Raw genomic sequence first — 22,663 nt, 5'->3', positions numbered from 1 at the left:
ACTGTATTTGTCACATTATTGCATTTGTCGTGGTTCGCACTCGCGTACACGCATGTACGAACGGGAATAACTACATTCGCAGTGCGTACTAATAATGGCTATACACCTCTAATAGTCTTTCTTGGCAACTCTGGAGATGATTCAGAGCTTTTATTTGGGCATTCAGCGAAGAGATAAAGAAAGAAAGAGAGGGAGAGAGAGAGAGAGAGAGAGAGAGCGAGAGAGAGCGATATTGTGAAACTACATTTCCCATGCTCGCCTTTGCGGTGCTTGCTTTGTTTTGATTACGTAGATGCGCACAGACGTGGTGTCTTTGCGTTACCTCAGAGACAGCCTGTCAATGGAGTCAAACAGTCACGCCATACGAGGCCGTGGCAGATATAAAGAAGAATTTTGCCCGAAATAGCCCATCGAACGCATATAAGTGTTACGTAGACTGCGTTGGAGGAGGAGGAATAGTTTTTTGATTAAAAAAAAATACCGGTTTGTTTGCGGGTGTTGCACCGCATCTGGGCGAAGGCCTATGTAGCTTGTTAGCATTAGTTCAACAGCTAACTTGCTAGCAGGTGTTTTTTGTGTTTTTTTCTTCGTCGACTTTAGCTGCAACAAATTAACGAGAACTAAATTTCGAATGTTTTACCTGTAACGCAATTAATTTCCGCCAAGAAGACAGCTGAACCTTTTTGGCCTCTACAACAATGGCGGAACAGAACGCAGTTGGCATGCAGCAGAATTTGGACAGGTGAGTTCAAGTTTGGGGCTAGCATGCTAATGGCAGCCACATAGCTAAACTTAAAAACAAAATAGTCGTCAAGAGAAATTGGGGGACGGTATTGTCAGAATACCGTCCCCCAATTTGGGCTTTAAGTGAGACACTATAATTTTTTTTTAACAGGATACGAACTTTCAACTCAGCTCTGATTATCATTAAGTTTCCCTCGCCAGGGAATTTTTAGTTTACAAAGGAAGTCCTGGACTCCTAGCTCCTGCCAACGAATTAGTGGATATTGTGTTAAGTAATTCTATGGCCAGTTATTTTGTGTTTTCAAACTGGATACAATTCATAAGGCCATGGAGAAATGTCCAAATATTTGGCTTGTTAACTATTGACCCTTAGGCAGGACCCCGCGTCCAGTAAAATACCTGAAAATGTCACGTTCATAGTTGAGAACAAACCTGCTTATCTGTGTTACATCAGACCTGATTTAATTTCTGTGGCAGCTGAAACGTTCATTAATTTCTAAGAGAATCTTTTCGATTCTTTAGTAAGATGTCTGAACAAAGTTTGTTTTTGCGTACTTGTACAAAAGCGAAAATCAGATTCAGGGTGCTCCAAAATGCCTGTCGAGAAATGTTTGCGGTCAAGTAGAACAAAAGAAGAACACGTGAATGTAACTGAGGCGCAAGATCAGAACTCCACAAGTTCATATACTGTATACACTCATATATAAGAAGAGAATACAAAACGCTTACATCATGGGGAATAATTTTGTTGTACAATCAGCAAGTGTCAACAGACGCAAACGTAATTGGAAGCAGATGAGGAGCTGTTTCTGTAGCCAGCAACAAAGCAAGTCTGCTTAAACATATTTTCATCAATGCTTTATCACCATGTCATAGCTGGGATATTTCACAACAGAAAGAAGCAGCTCAGCCATGGTTTCTGTCAAGCAGCATTCTGGTCAAAAAGGGTCTCCTTTCACTTTCATCATGACAGGGAGTAGAAGTTTATCAACAGGCCGAACCTCAGTGGCGTTATGGAGTGTAAAGCCACATAATAGAAAGATTTTAGTTCACTTGAAGCTGTATGAGGTCTACACTTGATCAAAGGTACTTTTATTCTCTAGTATAGACACAGCTTCCCTATAGTTTGCCTTCAGATCCACACCTTGAAGGCATTTTCAATATTTGTGATCTGAACTCCTGCAGCGACAAGTTCAATTCCTTTTCAGAAAAGAATTACTTAGCTTGTGTTTGACTTTGTTTTTTTAAATCTCACTTTCAGCATTTCGAGTTGCTTTTAGTCATTGCTTATATAGGATGAAGAGAAACGATAACTTTACGTGGCAAAGTGTAATTCAGGATGCGATTCTTAAAACAGAAGTTAAACAATTTCCCTGTCAAAGCAGTTATACTTTTGCTTTGCAAATACCTACCATATTGTAGTTTAAGTAATGAGGCTAAAGCTTAACTCACCTAACAGGTTTATATACTGTAAGAGACATTTAATGAGACACAAAAGAAGTATAAGTTTTGCAGGTGTTTGGAGCATTGTGTTTGTTGCCGTGGGTTGATGTGATGTCATGTAGGTTTGGCTCCTGCTGCCAGATAAACTTTCTCATTTGCAGTGATTTCTTACATCACCAAGTTTGTAGTTAAAAGCCCCTGCATATGTACAATAGGGAAAACTCAGTTTTAGTTTACAGAATACAGTTTACTGACTTGGTGGCCTTTATTCGTACTGCACTCAATTCAACAATTCTAGTAAAAAGCGTCAATTTAATCAGCTGAACAAACCTGAGTGGGTACTGAGTGGGTATGATCTCACCTGCCCAGAAAGATCGGTCAACAACAGCACTTACTTTGTGATATGTTTTGAAATACAAAGTAATCCAAGTCAGAGATTTGGAGGAGTGTTTTGTTGGGGTTATAAATTGTCTGTGAAAAAGGCCAAGTCATGCAAGTTATCATCTTACCTCTGTTTATATTGGCAATACACAAAAGTGAAGGACACAGACAAATCCTTCAGTGCTATATATTGTTAGTTTTCATAAAATCTTATTGTTCAAGAAAGGAGGGAGTTATGTTTTTAATTTAGACGTTGGTGAATCTTAAACATCTTTTATTACTAATCAGACTGCCTGTGTTTTCTTCAGTATGTAAAAACACAACAGGCGTTCATGGGTATGATTAACTTCTTTGTTTATGTCACAGTGCCACCATGACACCCTTTCCTAGTCTTCTCATGCTGCATGTGTGACCTGAATCTTTGTTTGTTGGGGTTGAGGTGATGCGTGCCATTTCCTTCAAAATCACGTATGCTGTCTGTAAAAACCTTTGCAGACAAGTAACGCAGCAATATTGAGTCAATATTGAACATTGGACTTTGAAATCATTTCCCAGGCACATAGTACAGTGGCAGAAAGAAAGGAAGGGGACATGATCATTGTGAAACGTGCTTTAGCTGCGTGCTGCTGGTGCGTAGCAGAGGCAATAACCCATGCAATGTTTGAGTAGCCAAAGGCAGGAAGATGTATGTCATGTCTGCTTACTCCTAGACAGTTGTGTACCCAGCCTCTATCACTGACAAACATGAGGCTCCACAGGCTCTTATCTGGGCCTGCCACAAGCAGCCAGCTGCCTCTGCAATGCAGTGTTTCACAAATGGAAGAAGGAAGCACATTTTAATCCAGCCTGACCTTTTTTATTTTATTTATTTATACAGAACCTACATGTTTTATTCTTTTCTTGCTGACCCCATTGATCTCTGCGTGAATGGATCAATAAATATGTGCTGTAAGTGAGCTAAGAACAATTGACCTTACAGTCATGATTTTGCAGTTTTAATATGGAACATTGTCAGCTTCTGCAGGCTCTTTTTCGACCTTATCAAACGGTCAAGTCATGATTTTATTTTTTTTTTTCCTTTCATGGAAAACAACCACAGAGACTTGGTTATTTTGTTTGCATGGAGTAGATTAATGACATGTTCCAAGAAACAAATCAGTGGCTGGTCAGCATGTCTTTCCTTGGTAACCCACAGCTTGCATAAATAACCTGTATTAGCCAGCATTAATGCCAGTGGAAGCTCATGCCACATTTTAAGATAGCTGGTTTAGATAACAGGCTTGAGTTATTTAAATCACAAACTAACGAGAATATCCTGTATATGTTGTTTGCCCCAAATCAATGCTTTCTCAGTGCTGTTTGAGTCTTCATAGCTTTTTATGTACCATTAAAAATTACCTTTAAACATCAAATCTGTGGCACGTCACTGCAAAAGGTTTTTATTAATAAAGTGGAGTAAATCACCACTTGGCATTTTATTTTTGTTAACTTTGGACACTAGCCACTCAAAGGCTATTTAAAGCATGCAGTCCTTTTACTTTGTCGTACACCACAGATCATAGTGCTTTGTAGAGATACTAAAAGCACATGCATTTTTTTTTTCTTAAGTAGTGGCCTCATGTTGTAATAGTTTCCTTGTTTGATACTTCATTGAACTTAACTTAAATTTGAGATTCTCCTGTGTTTCAGGTCAGACTCTTACATACTGGACGTTAATATAAATAAGCCCCAGACTAATAAAATATCTGTAATGATTAAAATGTTTTTCCAGAGACTGTCATTGAAGTGTTGATTCAAATTGGTATTTTTAGAAGCTGGAGTTGAAGTTGCTTCATTCAGTTGCACAATATTGAAAGGAGGACACTGTGTTATGTTATCAGACTTGTTTGTTAAAGACCCATGACTTTAAGACCATGGAAACTTTTAGAGTCAGTATTACAGCTAATGACTTGTTTAACCCTCTCGGGTCCAGGGTTTAATTGGTTGTTTTTCACTACTTTTGATAGTACATTTATATTTAACTTACCTTGCCTTGTTTGATATCATCCTTTTCAGCACAACCTCACATGTCTGAAGTTACCCTTATTTTTTCATTTTGACATACTCTATTAACACAGTTGATCTAAAATCACAAAGAAATCATAAAATCCAAGTTATATTTTTTTACTCTAAAAACCATATACATGTATAATGAGTCATTTTCATAACTTGGAGTGCAAATATAAATTTAAAAGATAAATTTATTGACAGGCCTAAAACCTGAAAACCTGACAACACTCCTCCTGTTTTACCTGGAGACAGCGTTTACTTTGCAGTCTGCCTTTGGTGGCTTTTTGGCTGGAAACAGTAGTGCCCTCATTGTTTTGACACACAAACAAACAACCGCAATAAACTAACTACACAAGACAACAAAACACACCAGCTACACTCCAAACACGTTAAACGTCACAAATCTCTCTCGTCTCAAAAATCTCAATCCAAATCCCTCACTCTCTCGCTTGTTCTCTCACTGCCATCACTCTGGCGAAACAACCAAATGTCACGTGTTACCCTATTATGTTTTTTTATGGGTGACATAGTAAATTTTTCCACCGATGGAAAAGAGGCGTCATATGTGTTTTTGTTTTGTTTTTTGCTCGCAAGAACTCGCTGTCCTTATAAAATGCCATATTTACCGTTTCGAAAAAGCATTTTATACATACAAAATTTAAAACTAGTATGTAGTTTGAAGTCTGCACTTTCAACACAAGTTGAAATGGAGACTTAGCTTGCATCTTGTTGCTATGGAATCTTAAATTGGGCATGTGATTTGGACATACTGGCTTGTCTATCGACCCCAGAAAGTTAACTGGATACTGACACACAAAGTTTAATGCAATACTAACACTTCGAGCTGTTATTTAACAAGCTTGGACAAGACTACATTCATAAAAGCCATCGAAGGCCTTAACTTTACTTTAAGACCAGACCAAAGTCTGGTGCTCTGCCTTTATGCTGGGCAGCTTCCAGTTTTCCCACAGTCACATGGTCATTGCTGAGTGAAAGGGGCCTTTGTGGGGTGCTCTTCTTGAGGACAGGAGCCTGGCTTGTGAGATGGCGAGAAAGTAGCTATCTGTCACACTTAATACTGATATTAAGATTGCCATTAATATCTCAGTGTCAATCACATCATTGCCATTCTGTATTCCTTCATAGTGTACCTTAAGACCCCATTCTCCCATGTCTGTGTCAGCCTGGAGCTTTCTTCTATTGTCAGAATAAAATCCACAGCTGAGTTGAAACGCGTGACAGTGGCGCAGCTCGACAGGATCCACAGTGCCTCTGTGCTGCACATTCTTTTGATCCCGTGGGCTTGAAGGGTTTTCAAAATAACTGCCGAAATAAAAATGATAATATGCATTGCTGCCTGCCTGCCCTTGAAGTTTCAAAGCAGTCTCTGTGCATTAGGTGGATTAAAGCTTTATTGTAAAAGCAGCAGAGACCCACATGAGTTTGCCTGTTTAACATGTAAATAACTTGGTGATACAGGAGGTCACCTTCCTTCAGTGGATTTCAGGCACGTCGCCATCATCATGTCTCTGTGTTCTTGAAAGTCCTTCAGCAGCTTTATTAGCAATAATTCAACATGTCAATCTGCAGATTATACATAATCGTTTCAACATTTAAAATTGATCTTTTCATTGCATATAGGGTTAAAATATTTAGAAAATTGTTGCATTCTGATATACAAGCCTGTGTTTTTTGTTTTTTTTTATATCAGACTGCACAGGATTTCTCAGTATGCAGTCGTCATTCTGGCTTATCTGGTTGACTGTTCTGTTAAACAGGGCTGAGGCGACAGCAAGCCAGAGATTAAGGTTTCGCACAGAAGATAGTGTTTCACTGCTGTTGTAATAGGTTCTGTCATGCTCTGGGGCTGGGTTACAGGAACAAGAGCCAGTGAATCTAAGGTAGAGCTGGGTTTTGTTCTCCGCTGTCGTGTTTCTGTGGAGACGTCTGTCCACCGTTCTGCTCGGCGTCTCATCATCACTTTTTTTTTTTTTTTTTTTTTAACGGCAGCCTCATTTTCAGTCTGCAGTGTTTTTGAAGAACCACAGATTCCTATGATGCATTTTTTTATATTGGGCTTTTTCAGTTTTGTATTGCAGATCAATGCGAGAACACCATTTGAATTAAATTGAGTAGTATGATACCAGTACACATACATAGGCAGGGGTCAGTTATAGGGTGAACCTCAGTAAAGACTGTAGATATGATCTTGAATGGGGGGTGATGTTTCCATCACACCACACATTCTCACTGACGTGTCATCTGAGCACCTCGACCTGGAGTGTCCTCTCCTGCGTTGTCATATTTTATTCAACACCAGGGGAGTATTGACAAATAATTCATTGGAGGTAGGTAGCTACCTGAGCAAATAATTCAAATATTGGTCATGCTGTATTTGACAGAGGACCCCCCCCCCAAAAATACTCTGCTGTGGCCCCGGTAATGGAGCACATCTAGCTCTAGTGGGAGTCCACAGATTTGGCATCCATTATGGTGTTACATAGGGATATGCTGAGTGTTGCTAGAGGTGGTCAGCAAGGAAAATGTCACTCTAAACTAACCAGTTTTTCTTTTTTCCCTCTCTTGACTAAAGCTAAGGAGAGTCACCAAATTGTCTTCATGCTGCATCCCCGCAATGCATGCAATGAATTTCTTTTTTTAAAATAGTACTTCTGCATGCCATGAAGGGATTAAACAAATGGAGCTTTGGTTTTGGTGGTGGGGGTATTTCTAAAATTCCTGGTGTAGGAAACATTTTTTACTTAATTGTGAAAGCAAACAGGTTTTCCCTGTTCCCGTTATACCTGTGGTTTAAAAACAGGAAATTGAAGAGTAAACTGTAGCTACAGCTTATCAGGTCAGAAACAGGCACCTTCTTCTGCAGTGTGCTTTGGTTAGGCGTCTTACTGTTGTGTTGACCTTTGGAATAGTAATCTGCTAGATTTCTGAGCACAAATAATTCATAATGTGAATGATACCAAACTTAGATCATCACAAACTATGGGTGAGAAGGGGGGGTTCTTAATCAGTGTTTTTCTACTGTGTGTATGCCAGAGATTTATGGGAGGTGTATGTAAACTAATCATTTTTTCATTCATCCAGTGAAATGCCAACTGTTCAAGGTTCAGAGTAATTATGAAAATGAGATCATAAATCTCACACAGATAGTAGAGTTGAAAATGGGTCACAGTCAGCTACCAAACCAGCGGATCGCCTAGCAACAGGCTAGTTTAAGAAAAACCTAAACATTTTTAAGTTTTTAAAACCAGATTGTTAAGTGGTTTTCCTTCATTTCTGCAAACAGCCAAATGGAAGTCTTTGTCTATCTGTTAGCGCTGCGACAGACTGGCGACCTGTCCAGGGTGTACCCTGCCTCTCGCCCTAAGACCGCTGAAATAGGCTCCAGCCCCCCTGCGACCCTGAAAAGGATAAGTGGAAGTGGATGGATGGATGATTAGAAAACCATAATCAGTATATTTTGATGATATGATATGTACCCCAGACAGTATCACAGTATTACACAGATCAGTAACTTGGAAGGAACCATCCCCCCGATAAACAAATCCATGAGAGCTGATTATTTTGGGATATCTAAAGTAATTGCACTCTGCTTTTAGGTTCTTTTCAGGCGGACGGTGCAGATCGGTGGCATCAGCCTTGTTTCTTGCTGACATTTCTCCTCCGGATGTGCATGTGTGGCGCAAGTTGTCTGACAGGTTGTCAATGAGGAAAGGAGATGCGCACAGCAAGATACTGTTCATAAGCAAATGTTCATGGTACGATAGCCATCAAGTTTCATATCATATTAACGCTTGAAAACCAGTATACTGTTGCAACCGGAGAACCAGTAGAAGTCCCTTGAGCTTGGCGGAGTCGAGACTCTAGACATGCTGTTGATTTACTTGCATCAATTATTCAGATCTAACCTGTGAAGGTTTTCATGAGTTGATGGCAGCTGAAGTAAGATTCTGCAGATTCTCAAACTGAGCTATATGCAGTGAGGCACCCTGGTGGTGACCCATCCAGCCAGTCGCACATTGCTGATTAATTATGGAAACGTAATATGTCACACTAGGAGATGTGCTTTGGTAAGGTCAGGGAAGTTCGATATCAAATTATCTTGCACATGTTGGGTTGCTTTGCAGTGGAGGAGGATAAGGATGTAAAAGACCGGCAGAACTTTCCTAAGAGGTACAGCACTTTTTAAGTAAAGAGAAGGTTTACTCCCATCTCTGTATGTCAAGGGATAAAATGTGGTTTGGCTTGAATTATGTTGTCATAGTTTTCATCAATGACCTTCTTTTTTTTTTTTTTTTTCCTCACAACAACAACAAGACAATAAGTAAATAAAAACTAATAGACGATGTGCTTGGGAGGAAGAGAAGAGTGGACATGTACCCAAATTACCCACATTTGAAGTCAAGGAAAATAAGATGCTTCGTAAACTATGTGGATTCACTCTCACCAGTAAAAACACAACAAGCTTTTACACTTTATATTTTAATCAACTGAATCACTTTAGAGTTAGGATTATAATCCTATAGTTTGAGTAAAACTAAAAATAATTAAAATAAAATCAGATGTCACAATGAACACTGACCTGCTGATTCGGTGTATGAGTAGCGTGGTGAATAATACTGGCGTCAAAGTCAGAAATGTTTAGCTATGGCTAGGATCAGCGGAAGTAGAGAATCGGTATATGTTGAGGTTGCTTCTTTTACCAATGCTTGTTAGAAAAGGAAGCTGACACTGATGTGATCTGAAATGCAATCCCTTGGAAATTGTCTGCCTTGTATCCAGATGGCAGGATGAAGGGCCTGTTTGTTTGAGCTGCTGTGTGTCCATTGAACGCTTCCTGCAGCACTGTCAGATAGGCTTGATGAGCAGTCAGCATTGCAGCTTGTTTGCCTATAGGGTTTATGTATTGATTGGCTGATTTCATGTAGAGACACCAACACGGAGCAATGCTGTTTGTGCGGGTGTGTTCATCAAGGCCACTTAATGTAGACTTGTAAGTAAGACTTTATTAACTGCTACTATCAGCTTTGTGTGAATGCTGAAAACGGCTGTGCTAACACTCGGTAAGAAGTCTAAATAAGTCTCATCGGCTCAAAAACTGACTCTCAATAGTTTTTGTTGCTAAGTGCAGATTTTCTCTTAAAGGTGAAAGGTTACTTTGGTTTCACTTGATGTCTTTTACTCTTATCTCATCAACCACACACATATAACTCACATACAGCTCCATGACCCTAAGCCTGTTAATTGTCAGATGCAAGATATTCTAACTTTGTCTCAATTGATTTCATTGCATGAGCTCACCCTCGTCTGTATAGTGACGCCTCAGTTGTTTTGTTCACTTAAATGTAATCCTGGCTTTCATTCAGCGTAAACTCTTTGGTCATTTTGTCTCTTGTATCAGTCACAGTTATGAAGCCACATCTAATCAGTTTTTCTATTTTTAAATCACACATTCAGTAATGATAAATTGTTGTTACAATTAGAGCTGCAACGATTTGAGTATTTCAAATAATTTGATTGCAAAAAATTCTCAACACAACTTCTTTGTTTCGATGCTTTGTTTAATGCACAGCTTTTTAGTACGCTGATGTGTTACATAATTTAAACATGAGCCTTTCAACCATATTTGCGACTAAAAACAGACCTGTGATACAAACGTATTTAAGAGAAGTCAATAAAAAGTCTTGACAACATTAAGCCCACGCAGCTTCCAGTTTTAAACAAAAACACTGATAACACAACAGCAGCAGTGATGATGACGCTGGCACAGTTTAACATGGAGACGGAGTCTGTTTACACACCCTGAAGAGCAAAGAGGTGGAGCCATCACTGAGATGCTGAGCTCGGGTTGAGTGAAGGAAAACCTGTTTCTAGCGTCTAAAACAGCAACACTGTTCCTATAATCACCATTAAAACCTTTACTGGGAAAGAGCAGGCAGGAGTCCTTCATCAAAGCACTTTGTAGCTGCTCCATCATCTGCCGTTTGTTTTACACAGAAAAATCTGCACCAAGTCTCCAGAAGCTGTATTAAAATATGCAGATGAACTGATAACATGGTCTGATAGCATGTTCAAATTATACAGCTTGATGAAGGCTGACAGCAGCTGTCCTATTTTACATGAGATACCTGCAGCAAACAGGGGTGAGTCTAAAGGGGGGCACGGGGTGTACGAGACTATATTAATTTCAAGACTTTTGTAACATTTTTCAGATTAAAAGTGAAATATTATAAAACATTGTATTCATTAAATTGCATTAATATTTAAAAATATAAAAACACAAACTTTTTTTCACAAGCCAAAACCCCCCAAACCATTAGCCCATTAAACTCTGAGCCACTGACCTGAGGGTTGTTAGGTTGGACACTGAATTATTAGATTATAAGTTTACTCGATTACTAAAATAATCAATAGTTGCAGCTCTATTTACAACCATGTCTTTCTTTTACCCTTCAGCTGTACAAGGCTGATGGGGGTGTTGTCATCGCCCTCCCGGGGGCGCAGATGGCATGGACTAAGTTCCTGAATGTGATTACGTGAGAATGAGGTAATGTAGGAGATTCGAATTGATACCATAGGTGTATCTACTAAAGGTTTCACACGAGCTTGAATCTCAGTGACCTTCACCTCAAGGTCAGAGTAAGTTTTCTGAAAATCTTGTGAATGCGATAACTTGAGAGCAAGGTGGCGTACGATTTTGAAATTAATGCCATAAGTCTGTCTACTAGGAGACTGAGGGGTACCATTGGTGGCTGCTAGTATTTTTATTTATTTTTTGCAGCCATGTTTGTTTCAGTGTCTCATCCTGACTTTGGGCATGTGTGTTTGTTTTAGGAGCTGCTGGGTGTGCTTTGCCACGGACGAAGATGACCGCACGGCAGAGTGGGTTCGCCCGTGTCGCTGCCGCGGCTCCACCAAGTGGGTTCACCAGACCTGCCTGCAACGCTGGGTGGACGAGAAACAGCGAGGCAACAGCACAGCACGCGTAGCCTGCCCACAGTGCAATGCAGAATACCTCATTGTCTTTCCCAAACTGGGTGGGTTGCATTTCTCTGAAGATAAAACCTTGTGGAAGTGTGATGAGATGGCCTTGAAATGTCACTAGCTTTTGTTGTCTTGTTGGGCTGAGAGGATTCTGTGCTTGAGGAAATTAAGAGGATAATTATTCCTTCAGCTATGTTTTTCAAGGTCTACTGCAAAACTTTGAGTGATTGCAGTACTCCAGTCTTTGAAGCTATGTGTGATTTATGTCTGTGGCATACATTTTCAAAACGAGGATCAGGTATATTTAGGATCATGTAAAATTGAAAGGCCTTAGATCCTATGGAGTAGTGTGTGATGTACAGCATGGTTGAAATATAAGGATGGTTAACTTATAGCCCCACGCCATGCTGAGAAGCTGAGATAAATTTCTTGTTCACAAATCTAAATTTAATATACTGCTGAGAGCTGTATGAGCTCTCATACAGCCTTTCTGGCAGTTTTCAACATCAAAACAGAATTACAGAGAAAATTTCCATGTAAATAAACTTCTGTTTGAGTCACTGCCTGCAACTGTATCCGAACTCTGGGAACTGTTGAGTTTGTTTTGCCTCAGTGCATGTTTATTTACTCGAGATCCAGCATAAGTTCTGTGGCGATCTGGGTAAATGTTTCATTTCATTGTGACGAGGAACAGGGGCGTGCTCGCTGACTGACCAGCAGCGGCTGCCTCAATTAACTCGACACGTCAGAGTGACGAGGGCTTCGATTGTTCCCAAAAGCTATGACTCACCTAGTGAAAACACACCACGCAGAGCTGTGCTTATTTGGACACAAGCTGCTCACAGCTCACTTTCTCAGATCTCTTCATACCTTTCTAAGACAGTGAGCGACTCTCACAGAACACACTGCAGTTGCATCACAGGGAAGTTGGTTTTATTTGTTAGATTTTTTGCTGCTGGATGTGAAGACTTGGACATGAAGTTGTATACTTATCACTTGGTTACCCATCAGCCACTGGCCCGTTGCCATTTCAGCCTCATAGAGAGAGGGAGAAGTTGAAATTTGAGACAGAAGCGAACACAATGTTAGCCTGCAAGAGGCTGGGCCCAACTGGTAAACAGGTTCATGTATATTTATAGTGACCAACGCTGTGCTGTCACTCACTTTGGTGCTTTAAGCTGAGCTTCTGTGCATGCTTCTCCAACCTCAAGTGTTTGTCTGACCTCCATCTACGAGCTCATTATTGGAAAGTGGTTGCCGGGCATATGTGGATGTGTCTACAGCCCTTTTGTATTTAAGGGTGTGTTAATTGACTCAATTCCTGGAAGCACAGTTAATCAGTACTTGGAAGTAAAAAAAACATTCAGTAGTACAAAGTTAAATAGGTTAAGTTCTATTTATTTATTTATTCACAAATTTGAAACATTTCTGCAGACAACAATAAAAGCATGCACCCAATATGGGGCAATTTCTACAAAGGTTGGTTGTGAAATTGGTAGAAATTGTGAAATAATCGGTGGATAACAAACAAATTTGATCCCCTTCCCTCAGGAATATTTATTTTTGTAAAATATGTGAACGGGGAAGGAATGGCCAAGAATAGCATCTTTGCAAAACTATTGTTAAATCAGTTAAATTCTCTATCCTTCTTTGTGGCTTCTTGGCCACTGCTGTTGAGGTTCAGTTGGAAATTGTTCATTTACCTGTTCCTAGATTTATGGGGAGCCACATTAGACAGAGGAGGAAAGCACCACAGGTTTGAGACCCCTGCCCCAAAGCATAAAAAGAATACCAATAGAAATGGATATCATAGTTTAGCTTTCACTGGGGCTCTGACGTGGTAACGTCTTGTCCGTGTGCAGCATATGTAGCAGCTGAGTAAAAGTGAAACAGAATATCCATACGGTAAGTTATAAAGTCAACCTGTCACAGTGTTTCAGTTCTCTTTAAACAATCTTTGGGATTGTTGGCTGTAACATGCCCTGCTTATTCTGCTTGTGCAATCAGAATTGTCCTAATAGATAGATAGATGAACAAATCTCGATTGGATCTGATTTTGCTGTTTATTGAAATTTCGTATATATATAAATATGTTTGTTATCTAATGTTGGTGTCTCACATGCTCTGGCTTTGAGGCTCTTTATGAATTGAGCCTCTGTTGTACAGCGCGCCAGTGGAATTTACAGTTTAGACTGACTGCATCAGTGTTTCTCACACTGTGCCATATGATTATGATGGCTTTGCGGCTTGTTATTTTTGGACAGCTCTTTATAAAAAAGCCAGTCATAGAAGTGACTTGTGGCTAAATGTTTACCCTCAGTCTCCTGATGCCTACTCCACAGTTTGTGTTCTTTAGTCATGTGTTCAAATACTGAAGTGGTTTAGAGCATGGTGATGGATAGGCCAGCGGTTTATTTTGAAAGAGCTTCCTCGTTTCTGATCTGCTGGGTGACGTTGCCCTCAGAGAATGACACAGAAACAGCGCGCCACCATCACTCTTCATTTGCTGAGGTTGGTGTTGCCTTTGATGTAACTTTCTTTGGTTTCCCTTCAGTTTAGATGACAGACTGTGAGGATGTGCGGTGGAGTTTTAGCCTCAGGATGTTTTGGGAAGATTTCTGCAGACGAAGTAGCCTAAACTTTGTTTTGCCACTTATTCCAATTTTTGGGTGAGAGTTGGAAGTGAATTAATAGGCTGCAGTTAGCACACTGTCCACCAAAGCTTCTTTTTTCCCCCTGCCATTTACTGTAGCAGGCAAATGTGTTTTTAGGGGTTTTTGTTTTTTCACTTTTACATTTTTTTTTTTATTTATTTATTTTTTTTTAAATGCTGAAAGTGTTTGAATAGGAAAATGGATAGTAGAGCAGTGGTTGGTTATGTGCACAGTGCTTGTTGAGTTTACCTCACCCCCACCCCCAAATCCCTTTAGTGAGGGTCAGACGGAGGTGGTGTGCGGGGATGTTGGATGTGTCTGGATGAGAGGAGTGGGAGTGAAATTGGGTCACGGAAAGAGCAAACAGAGCAGCTCATCAAAGGCCCACAGCGACAGAGGAGATGAGCAGAGCTGCTGATGAATTCATGAAATTACAGCGTTTCTAGGTGATAAAGGAGAGGATGTACCTCCGTGTTGTCCTTTCCAGCAGGGCAGCACATGCAAACATTAAGTGGCGATTCACTGATTTGCATCCGTGGCACCGCATGACGTCAGACTTGGGTCAGACTGAATTTGCAAAGCATTTGGATTTGTTACGTGGGGTTTTTACTCACACGACTGCTTTGTCAGGGTTTGAATTTCCATGAGTTTGTTTGCAGTTTTTTTCACATGCAGCTTCCAGCATAATGGGGACGTATTAAATATCACACACCCACCTTTGCCGTTTTATATTCGGCGAATGATATGACTGTTACTATAAATGCGAGTAAACGAGTACATCCCTGCACCTATGAGATTTTTCTTTGTTCTGACTGAGGACTTGAGACCCTGGCTGCAGGATTCGCTGGGCATTAGTCCACTTCAAAGCAAGGCGGAGGAGTACAGCGCTTTCGGTTTTGCTGCATCATTGCTGCAGTGTTCCTTTCACATAATTTTTATTCTAGCCTTGTTCTCTTTATTATACAATGCCATGTCTAGTACAGAGACCCAGTATCTTTGGTCACCTAATGCACAAAAACTGTTAAAGCTCAGATGCACTCCTTTTTTGCACTGTTTGTTTGCAGTTTTAATGAACCTACTGGATACTATCAGTTTTACAGCTCAGGGATAACAGCATTCAGTCTGGCCGGATGGAGTTAAATCTGTGGACGGGTAGAGACGGGGGAGCACTGACCGGTCACTGAGGCCAGCTCATTTCTGGAGGCTGGATAGGGTTTGGTCACAGTAATTTTCTCCGGGTGAGGACCCCTGCCTGCTGTTGGAGCAAATGAGTGGGTGGATTCTGAGATGCACATCATTTTTTTTCTCTTAACCCGGGTTTTGATTGTTTTTCACTTGCTTACAGCCCAGGAGGGGGGGAACAGAGTCATTTTTCAGCCTTCAAAGAGCAGGGCAGCTATATGCTGTTCTGGCTGTACTCCCACCAGCACCTGCTGCAGAGCCAAAGCTAGCCCATCATGCTAATTTGGCTCGCTATATAACTCCTGAGGACGGCGTGTCCTTGCTGCTCCTTTTCTGACACTCAGCCCAGAGAGAGAGTAAACAAGTGAGCTGGAACGGCGTGCCAATGTGCGTGCCCACTACCGAGGTATTGCAGTTGCACGGGGCCCCCTCCTAACTTTCCCCTACCTCCCTCCTTTTTTAATAATCTTAATTATGGAATCTGCTGCCAGTGGCTCAAATGAATCGCTCAGTTCTCCACCCTACCAGCAGCCATTAAGGGCAGTCTAGTCCCCTTTGCCCGTGATGGCATAATGCTTAGGCAGGGAGAAGGCGGAAGAGATTCCAGTGCTGTCATCAAAATATGGCATATTAATGCTCTGGAGCATTGTGAGGTCAGTCCTAAAGGCAAACACGGGTGCAGTAACAGGAGGCCTGAAAGCATCAAATAGCTGCTGGCAGATAAGAGACAGCTGCTGCATTAAAAACTGTCTCAGACTCAGATACTCTTTAGAAGTGATAAATGCATCTCGCTCACTTTGAGCTCTTTCCTCAACAAGTGGACTGCAGCACTGCAGTAAAAGACATTTAGCACAGACCAGCACAGTGAATGTACTCAGCTGTAGAAATACATGCACTGCTAACAGTGGCTGAATTGTATACAGCGTGTGGCAGGTACTTACGGGCACCAGCCTCATAGTGGCCAGGCTGCACAAACAGTTTAATGAAGCCAGTCTTACGTCCAGAAACTGTAAAACTGCTCACGGCACCCCTGGAGTTATTTCAGGAAGCTGAGTCTTTTTACTCTAAGCTCGTGTTGTTAAGGTTGTAGTTAGAGATGTGTCACATCTTTGCCTTCCTTCAAAAATGTATCTGCTCAGGTGTTTGTTTGAAATCTGTCCTTGTGCCTGACTGGGCCCTGGCAGTAATCCCTTTCCCAGTAACGGCCTGTAACCCACCGCAGCAGCTGTCCTTAACTCTAAGTGATGGCAGCTTTCTGTGCTATAAGGTCAATCAGGCTCTTTTTACTTGCTGTGCAATATATTTATCAGTGTGCTGCTGACATGGCCCGAGGAAAGGTGTTCTTGAACAAAGTCCTGCTTTCATAATGACCAGTGACTCAGCACTGTTTCTGAAACAACTTGACTGCTTCATTTCTAAACTAGAGAAGAGATGGAGCGGTATCTCTGTCTGAAGTAGGATTTCAGTCACGGTCTGCTGGAAATGAGAACCGTGCATGTGTAAACTGATTTTATAGTAAGGTGTTTGAGAGTGTAGGTTTTTCAGAGCCTGTAAGCCCAAACTGCTGTGCTCTGTGGATCTAATTTTGCAGTTTACCAAGTGCCAAAGCAGCACACACACAGAGGCCCAGCACTGTCTTGTGCTCAGTCCCTCTGGCAGCCTCCCCGCTCCCCTCCCACTGACTCCTGGGCTAGTTATTAATAGGATGTGGATGGCTCTGTCTGGGTGAGGAAATCAGGTTGCCTTCCTGTAAATATTTCATGATTTCCCTCGAGTCGGCCCAGAATGCCAGAGACGGGAATGCAGCAGAGATGTTTTTTAAGGTCCTGCTCCTGGTGTCAGACAGGGATGTCACTACTCCAAAGGCAAGTTTGAACTTCAGATTAATTTCTTATTACATGCTGGTCGAGAGGCATCCCAGTTCTTTTTAATCTCAGTGGGCCCTGCCCTTGAAGCTCCTCCTTAAGTGTCAATAAACCCGCAAAACAAGGCGTGCACCTTGCACAGCCTGCTTTAAACTTAGGAAAAGTCTGAGGAAGAAAGTTTACTTTTAATGTCACTGCACTGTCGTAATGTGCCTCCAAGCATAGCACACCCAGTAACCCTGTTTCTGTAGAGGGGAGAGAGATGCATCTAATTGGTTGGAAATGAGGATATTTTGACAACTTGAGCTGTCAGGGAAAATAATGAGGGACATTTTCCTGACCTTTGATGCACAAAATGATCATTACATTAGGAGGATTATCAGATCAGTGGATAATAATCGCTGAAGTTCAGATTCCCAGTCAGGAGTACGCAGTACTCAGTGTAATGGTTGAAGTAGCTCTCTAAAACTATGGATAACAGTTATATTTATATTAGCCAACAGTTTTACATGTTATGGGTAAATGTATTTCTCTTAGTTGTGACTTAAGTCTGATGATGCCTCCATCAGGTCCTGTGGTTTATGTGCTGGACCTGGCTGACCGCCTCATCTCCAAGGCTGGCCCCTTTGCTGCAGCTGGCATCATGGTGGGCTCCATCTACTGGACCGCTGTCACATATGGAGCCGTCACTGTCATGCAGGTAAAGATATACTAGATAAAACTAGTATAGTTGTGTGCAGCTGTTTGCCACTCTGACCATCTCCTGTGCCGTCTCCTCCAGGTCGTCGGCCATAAGGAGGGCCTGGATGTTATGGAGCGGGCTGATCCTCTGTTCCTCCTCATCGGGCTGCCCACCATCCCCGTCATGCTGATCCTTGGCAAGATGATCCGCTGGGAAGACTACGTCCTGCGCCTGTGGAGGAAGTACTCTAACAAACTGCAGATCCTCAACAGCATCTTCCCCGGTCAGGACACACTCTTTATGTTGATCCTGAGTTTATCTGTGTTTATATTGTGTTTGTTACATGTATACTGCACTGTGAGAGTCTAACCTTACTCAGGTGTAACTGTCAGTGTGAAATGATGATGCTCTAATGTCTGCTGCTGCTAAAGAACAGCCAGCACTGCTGGAGAGACAGGATGTCTTTTCAAAGGACAATAATATAAATCCATGTAAGGAGCTGAGACAGAAACTTGATTACATAACCTGATGATGGCAGACGAGTTTCAGACAAAAACAAATAATATGGAGAGTTATTGACACCTCAAACACCGTCTCCTCATCCATCACAGAAATCCTCACTGCAGCCGGTCTGCGTTCACTTCATCACAGCCACAAAACAGATAAATAAATCATTCCTCAGCCTCTGAAACTCAACTGTGTCAGCAGCTGCGCTAACAGGTTTATGCAGGAATAAAACTAATACTCGTGTGTCTGCAGGGATCGGCTGTCCAGTTCCTCGGATCCCCGCAGAGGCCAGCCCCCTGGCAGACCATGTGTCGGCCACACGGATCCTGTGCGGCGCCCTGGTCTTCCCTACCATCGCCACCATCGTAGGGAAGCTCATGTTCAGCAGCGTGAACTCAAACCTGCAGAGGACCATCCTGGTGGGTCCAACCAGACTCGTATGACTCGCCTGACAGTAGCAATAGTTCTGCAGGGGGTTCGATGAGCAGAGTACAAACAACTAGTATATCCACCCAATGGTTTTAGCCCTACTATTGAGTAAATGACCTCCTCTAATTTGGCCTAATTGTGCATTGTATGAGCCATTTAGACATAAGAGAAACCTGATGGGGAGGACAGAAATGTAACCAGAGCGGCTCATGCGATCTGGTCTGCACTGATACTGCTGAACACTCTGTCCTCACCTGCCAAACCTGCAGGAAGGAGAGCGAACAGATGAGCTGCATCATCAGTCAAACCTTTATTTGTTCTCGCGTGATCGATCACTGTGAGACAAGAAAAACACACCACTGTAAATAATTAACTTTCAAAGCGCAATTAATGAATATTCCCACAAGATGGTGCTTTGTTCCTTTTGTGTTGAGCCAGAGTGGAGACGACTGAAACTTCACATCAGTATTTATCACATGTAGTATTAGTCAGAGTGCCAGTGTGGACGCCTCGATTTACTTTTCTGACACACTTGAGTTAGTAAATTATCCCGGAGCCCATGTTTGTTTAGTTTGACACAATCACAACCACTGACAGCTTGGACACTCCTGCCTAATTTAAAGGGCCCTCAGCTCGGCGGGTTTGGTTGGTTAGTAGTGAGGTCAGGATTCAAGTTGTTTCCACTTTTCTTCTTCTAAATAGATTTTTGTAGTTTAAGTTCAGTCTCAGCTTTTACATTTTCAACAGTAAATACTGTTTATTTAGAGTAAACGATCACTAAGTACTATAAGCATTCATTTTTATTGCTTTTAAGTCTCGGTTATTAACAGTGTACTCGAGAAATTGTGAAAGTGCCCCTAACAGTCCAGCTATAAGATCACAACTAATATAAAACAAAGTGAAGGAAGATTTTCAGTCTTCCTGTGACGATTAATGAGTCATCACATTTGCTGATTAAATGGATTAATGTTTTGTTTGCACTTAAAGGCGCACATACTGGAAGAACAGCCCCAGCTTGAATATTATTTAGATACACTGTAATATTCATTCAGGTTGGACGTACAGACATCCACACACCTTTGTTCAGACAGACTGCCATAAATGAGCCAGTTTCCTGTTTGGGTTTCGAAGGCTTCACTCTCCAGAAACCTCCACCTTTACTCTTGAATGATCCTTTTTAACCAAAATATCTGTAAGTGCAGGTAATGCTCTAGCATTCCTGGTCACAGCTGAGCAGGAAACAGCCAGGAATCATCTGCATGTTTGTTTATGAGATGCTGTCGTGTGTGTGTGATAGTCGGTGTAAAATTAAAGTAAATCCTCCTAGAGCCAGCTGTGGGGGGAGAGCTTTGATGTGTTGAGCTGAGTCTGTCTTTAAGTCCACTTTCAACACCATTTTGCTTTCCTCCACCTACAGGGAGGTATCGCCTTTGTGGCCATCAAGGGGGCGTTTAAGGTGTACTTCAAACAGCAGCAGTACCTGAGGCAAGCCCACCGCAAGATCCTCAACTTCCCCGAGCAGGAAGAGGCCTAAAGGAGGCCGTCAGAAGGGAGGACAGATGGATGGAGGAACTACACGCCCCCGCTTGAGGGGGTGGGCGGGATGAAAGCTCAGTGAGCAGGAAGTGCTGGTGAAACAGACTTTTGATCGTGTCATCCTCATTACCACCTCTTCCTCCTCCCCACACCTCGCCCCTCTCACCGCCCCGGTGTGACTCTTCGCTGGCATTTTGTGACGCTGGCTGAAAGTGAAGATGGAGACGTGCGGACTGGAGCATGTTAGCAGTTGATGTGCAGTTACAGTCACACACACACACACACACACACACACACACACACACACACACACACACACCTGTTTCCTGAGTACGACTGCAGGGTGGATGTGCTTCAGCAATCACGTTAACTATTGTAACCCTACTGTATTTTAAAGAATTACAATGTGGGGCATGTGTAATTAGTTTTATAAAAATACAAATTGTTTTATATTGTTTATTTTGCAGCACACCATTGGCTAATGGTAGTGGCTTATGTTCAAAGAAGACTAATGTTGAGTATAAGGAATGTACTCATGAGCAAACAATAAAATGATGTGATGTGAATCCTGACGCAGAACAGAAAACTAGCCTCACCACGTCATTGTGCCACTGCAGCTGATTATCTAACGGCTAACACGCTGAGCGCAGATCAGAAGCTGATACGCAGCTGTTCACTTTGTTCACATGCTTTGTCGAGTCTTCTTCATCTCTACTTTTCAAAATGCTATCATGTGATGTGTCTTGAAGCCTTGTCACCCATCACAGTGCAGGTGAGCACTGCCGTGATATTAGAAAACCTTGGGGTGCCTGACTCAACATTCAGTGCAGCGCTTACAGGAGATGGACACTTGTGTTGGAGCTGTGGCCTCCAGATTTTAGAGGCATTCACACCCCTCCACCCCCTCGGCCTGCCATGATGGGACTTCAGTTGCCTGAGCTTGGACCAGCTCAGGTCAGACTCAGGTAGTTCTCTCTGAATGACCTCGGACACTGGTAACTCAAGGTGACTCACTGCAGCAGCCAGCACTTCTGAATGGACACTTGTGGAAATTAAAGGGTCACTTCACTCAAATACCGAGCCATATTGTCCTGCCCAAGTGGTGTACAGAAACTTTAATTTTTAGATTGGGTTTTCAAGTAGAATCTCGTTGGTTTGAAACGGTGGAAAAAATATAGGGAGATGTTCAAGTTTATCCACAATTTCTGGCAAATGTATTGAAATGTTGAGATATTAAGAAGGATGAATATAGAGCTCTGTAATTTGAGTGAACCAACTCAAACAGTTTGGTTTCTAAGACGTGAAGCCTAATGTATCAAACTCCTTTGTTCATGTGTAAATAACGTGGCTTTGAATTAACAAGTTCTTGCTGAGATGAGAATCTGAGTGTGAGAGCCTGTTTAACACACTGTATAACCAACAACCTGGAATATTTAACCTGCACATGTCAACTTCTGTACAGGTGTTGTGAGATCTGCAGACTACACCTTTCCCATCAGATCTCCTCTCTGCCAAGAGAGAGGCTGAACTGCACACGATGCTTCTAACTTTAGACTTCTACAGTATGAGCTCTGTGAATAAATGTATTTTCAAAATATTGACGTGCACGTGTTGAGACTGGAAAAGTGCGACAGACGAGTTTCCATTCAGCTGTTTATTAATTAGAAACACACAAGAAACATAAAAAGACCAAACTCAACACTCTTCACCTGCCCATGACCCCCACCAGCCAATCACAGTCGTTCAATATATTAAGAAATTAAAAGTTTGATTTTCTAAATGAAAACCACTCACTAGGTACTTCACGTTAAACAGTGCACGCCCACCCAAGCCTGATATGTTTCTTCTAGACCTCTGTGTGAAAACTGCTTTATTACCGGCTCTCCTGAGACGCTGTGGAGCTACATGCTGTGTAAGTAATAGACTAAGGCATGCTTCTGCTGCTGGTTCTTTGGATTTTCACCACGAGGTAATATGGTGCCTTTTAAAGCAGTAGAAGTTGATATCAAAATGAAAATGTTTTCTTGTTTTTAGAGCGAGCTGCTTTGTTTGACGTCTATGCTTTAAGAGCTGGGGACAGGATAGATCCTCCAGGACTGTGGCTCAAATCAGACCAGGATACAAACTAATCTGAAAGGCAGCAGCTGCAGAAAGTCTCTCATGCAGAGTGAACGGATCCTGACGACCTC

General features: G+C 41.9%; 1 protein-coding gene across 1 annotated transcript; it reads left to right on the top strand.

The window, feature by feature from the left end:
• Positions 1 to 299: 299 nt before the first annotated feature.
• Positions 300 to 22,071, top strand: marchf5 (membrane-associated ring finger (C3HC4) 5). The gene is made up of 6 exons (XM_019366777.2): positions 300 to 742; positions 11,470 to 11,672; positions 17,890 to 18,020; positions 18,102 to 18,285; positions 18,762 to 18,928; positions 20,356 to 22,071. The coding sequence occupies exons 1-6, from the start codon at positions 699 to 701 to the stop codon at positions 20,470 to 20,472; spliced, it is 846 nt and encodes a 281-aa protein (XP_019222322.1). The 5' UTR covers positions 300 to 698; the 3' UTR covers positions 20,473 to 22,071.
• The last annotated feature ends 592 nt before the right edge of the window (positions 22,072 to 22,663 follow it).

The sequence above is a fragment of the Oreochromis niloticus genome, linkage group LG13 (genome assembly GCF_001858045.2).
Source record: "Oreochromis niloticus isolate F11D_XX linkage group LG13, O_niloticus_UMD_NMBU, whole genome shotgun sequence".
Lineage (NCBI taxonomy): Eukaryota > Metazoa > Chordata > Actinopteri > Cichliformes > Cichlidae > Oreochromis > Oreochromis niloticus.
The sequence above is the reverse complement of the archived record's forward strand: the minus strand, read 5'-3'. Positions and strand labels throughout refer to the sequence as shown.

Coding starts and splice junctions, on each gene's coding strand:
- marchf5 (XM_019366777.2), top strand. CDS start 699: ATGGCGGAACAGAACGCAGTTGGCATGCAGCAGAATTTGGACAG. Junction 11,673..17,889: donor CATTGTCTTTCCCAAACTGG/GTGGGTTGCATT, acceptor TGCCTCCATCAG/GTCCTGTGGTTTATGTGCTG. Junction 18,021..18,101: donor GAGCCGTCACTGTCATGCAG/GTAAAGATATAC, acceptor CGTCTCCTCCAG/GTCGTCGGCCATAAGGAGGG.